Here is a 3,784-nt window from a genome sequence, read left to right as displayed (position 1 = left end):
TGCAAAAGACCAGCTGTGTCCTCCTATCCATTTACATGCTTGTCATCACAGAGAAGAGGAGTAGTCATTGTTAGAGTGCACCCCATCACCCCATACACAGGCTCCTAGCTCAGAAGAATGAATGCAGCTGCTCTGATACTGTTATACACACACACACAACCCCCCCCCCCCCCACACACACACAAAAACACACATACAAACAAACACACACACACACACACACACACACACACACACACACACAGTTAGATACTGCTGTACAGCCTGATCTAGAAGCATAATCATTTCGCTACACTCACAATAACATCTGCTAACCATGTGACCAATAACATCTGCTAACCATGTGACCAATAACATCTGCTAACCATGTGTATGTGACCAATAACATCTGCTAACCATGAGACCAATAACATCTGCTAACCATGTGTATGTGACTAATAACATCTGCTAACCATGTGTATGTGACCAATAACATCTGCTAACCATGTGTATGTGACCAATAACATCTGCTAACCATGTGTATGTGACCAATAACATCTGCTAACCATGTGTATGTGACCAATAACATCTGTTAACCATGTGTATGTGACCAATAACATCTGCTAACCATGTGTATGTGACCAATAACATCTGCTAACCATGTGTATGTGACCAATAACATCTGTTAACCATGTGTATGTGACCAATAACATCTGCTAACCATGTGTATGTGACCAATAGCATCTGCTAACCATGTGTATGTGACCAATAACATATGTTAACCATGTGTATGTGACCAATAACATCTGCTAACCATGTGTATGTGACCAATAACATCTGCTAACCATTTGACCAATAACATCTGCTAACCATGTGTATGTGACCAATAACATCTGCTAACCATGTGTATGTGACCAATAACATCTGCTAACCATGTGTATGTGACTAATACAATTTGATTTAATTTGGAACTGTGTTGCCAAGTGCTTGAACAGACCAGGCTGGTACCTTCAACACATCAACACCTCACACAAAGACTACTAGAGATGCAGTCAGTCTCTCCTCAACTTTGAGCCGGGAGAGATTGACATGCATGTCATTGACATTCTCCTCCCTTGTACATCTAAGTGCAGTTTAATCACTTCCAATTGCTCAATATTCATATTATTTCATTTTGATTTGTGCCACCCCAAAAAATGATGCTTTTAGTTTTTTTGTGAAATGGGAAAATGTACATTTGCATCAGCACTACAACAACTCAGTGACACCAGTAGGGATTATCTGAGTTTAGGTCACTGATAAGTCTCCACTGTCTCAACATGCCCTTGACATTTTGAGGACAGGCACCTGTCTTCGCATTCGAGCATCATCTGTTTCCATAAGATGTCAAAGGTCATCATTAATGTTCTACCAACAAAGCTTCAGTAGTATTTTAGCCAGATGTGTAATGCCAGTAGCCTGCTGAACCTCTCGCAGCCGCCGGCCTAATGATCGCACAGGGCCTGAAATAATTGCCAGAGCTAGAGTCAGTTCTTTAAATAATCAAGTTCCAGCAATTCCTGAGCAAGTCCTCCTAATGCCATTTGACTTCACATGGAATACGACAACATCAGCCCCCGGCAGCAGAACGGTAGGAAGCAGCCTTGTAATATCCTGTACTGGTGCTCCAGGTTTTTATTTTTTTTATTCGGGTACCGAGACATTTCTCTCCATAGAACTTCTGATGATACCGGCTGGTGAAGGAGGTCCGGCAGTTTTTACGCCTCGAGCCACAAAACCCAGACATCCTCAATGTCCATTAAGAGGAGGAGCGCAGTCTGAAGTGACAATAGCTACAATAGCAGCTAGGTTATGTCTAGGGCAATTTGATGCTTAGAGAAGATGGGCAATAATAGTAATGAGCTTTTTTTTTTTGGTATTCAAATACTCTGTGTCCAGTCTTTAGATTTGTAAGCTACACCCACCTGATGGCCTTCTGGCACTTGATTGAGCGGGCAGCAGAGACCAGGTTTATAAGAGTCACAAGCACCAATCCATCTGAAACAAGTGTAACTGGAAGAAAACCAGTAAGGGACAACTTCATTAACTTGTTATGGCCGCAATCCCGCTAATGGGATCGATATGACAACTACCAGTGAAAATAGAGGGCGCCAAATTCAAACCACAGAAATCTCATAATTACAATTCCTAAAACATACATGTGTCTTATAACATTTTAAAGTTAATCGTGTTGTTAATCCCACCAAAGTGTCCGATTTCAAATAGGCTTTTCAGCGAGAGCATACGTTAGGTCTCCACCAAACCACAATAAGCACAGCCATTTTCCAGCGAAATATAGCATTCACAAAAAGCAGAAATAGAGATAAAATGAATCACTAACCTTGAATGATCTTCATCAGATGACACTCGTAGGACTTCATGTTACACAATACATGCATGTTTTGTTTGATAAAGTTCATATTTATATAAAAAAATCTGAGTTCACATTGGCGTATTAGAAGAAGAAAGAAATAATCAGGTGGTTTTGCATAGCCACATCGTTTCAACAGAAATGCTCAGAAATACTCAGAAATACTCATCATACATGTAGATGATAATACACATGGAATTATAGATATACCTCTCCTTAATTCAACCGCTGAGTCAGATTTCAAAAAAGTTTACAGAGAAAGCAACCCATGCAATAATTTGAGACGGAGCTCAGAACAGTAGCCAAATTAGCCACCATGTTGGAGTCAACAGAAACCAGAAAATACATGATAAATGTTTCCTTACCTTTGATGAACTTCATCAGAATGCAGTCCTAGAAATCCAAGGTCCACAATAAATGCTTGATTTGTTCGAAAATGTCCATTATTTATGTCCAATTAGCTACTTTGGTTAGCGCGTTTGGAAAACAATTCCAAACATCCACTATAACGTGACGAAATGTCCAAAAGTTCCGTAACAGTCAGTAGAAACATGTCAAACGATGTACTGAATCAATCTTTAGAATGTTGTTTACATATATCTTGAATAACGTTCCAACCGGAGAATTAGAATGACTTCAAACTAGCGGTGGAACGCAGGTCCTTCCCCTGTGAACGCGCATGGTGAAAGCATGGTCAACTCATGGCAGTGGTGACTATTTCCTGTCTCATTCGACCCCCCTTCACATTAGAGTCATCAGACAAAGTTCTATTGACTGTTGACATCTAGTGGGCGGCGTAGGAAGTGAAAACTCATCCATATCTCGCTGTCATTTCAATGAGAGCTTGGTTGAAAATCTACCACCCCCAGAAAAAATTAAAATTGGAAGTGGAATTTCTCAGGTTTTTGCCTGCAATATGAGTTCTCTTATACTCCGTTAAAAGCGCAGAGAGCATCATGAAGAACAAGAAACACACCAGGCAGGTCCGAGATACTGTTGTGAAGAAGTTTAAAGCCGGATTTGGATGCAAAAAGATTTCCCAAGCTTTAAACATCCCAAGGAGCACTGTGCAAGTGATAATATTGAAATGGAAGGAGTATCAGACCACTGCAAATCTACCAAGACCTGGCCGTCCCTCTAAACTTTCAGCTCATACAAGGAGAAGACTGATCAGAGATGCAGCCAAGAGGCCCATGATCACTCTGGATCAACTGCAGAGATCTACAGCTGAGGTGGGAGACTCTGTCCATAGGACAACAATCAGTCGTATATTGCACAAATCTGGCCTTTATGGAAGAGTGGCAAGAAGAAAGCCATTTCTTAAAGATATCCATAAAAAGTGTAGTTTAAAGTTTGCCACAAGCCACCTGGGAGACACACCAAACATGTGGAAGA

The 3,784-nt window shown here is 40.8% G+C and overlaps 1 protein-coding gene across 1 annotated transcript in view; it reads right to left on the bottom strand.

Moving 5' to 3' along the window:
* LOC110498404 (prospero homeobox protein 1) overlaps positions 1-3,044 on the bottom strand; it is a 201,261-nt gene extending 198,217 nt beyond the window's left edge. Inside the window, exon 1 of the mRNA XM_090211640.1 lies at positions 2,755-3,044. Within this exon, the coding sequence (XP_090067766.1) occupies positions 2,755-2,770 (16 nt within the window). The 5' untranslated portion in view covers positions 2,771-3,044. The remainder of the gene's footprint in view (positions 1-2,754) is intronic.
* Positions 3,045-3,784: the final 740 nt, after the last annotated feature.

The sequence above is a fragment of the Oncorhynchus mykiss genome, chromosome 19 (assembly GCF_057628025.1).
Source record: "Oncorhynchus mykiss isolate SJ-2025 chromosome 19, ASM5762802v1, whole genome shotgun sequence".
NCBI classification, from domain to species: domain Eukaryota; kingdom Metazoa; phylum Chordata; class Actinopteri; order Salmoniformes; family Salmonidae; genus Oncorhynchus; species Oncorhynchus mykiss.
This window is presented reverse-complemented; position numbering and strand designations above follow the sequence as displayed.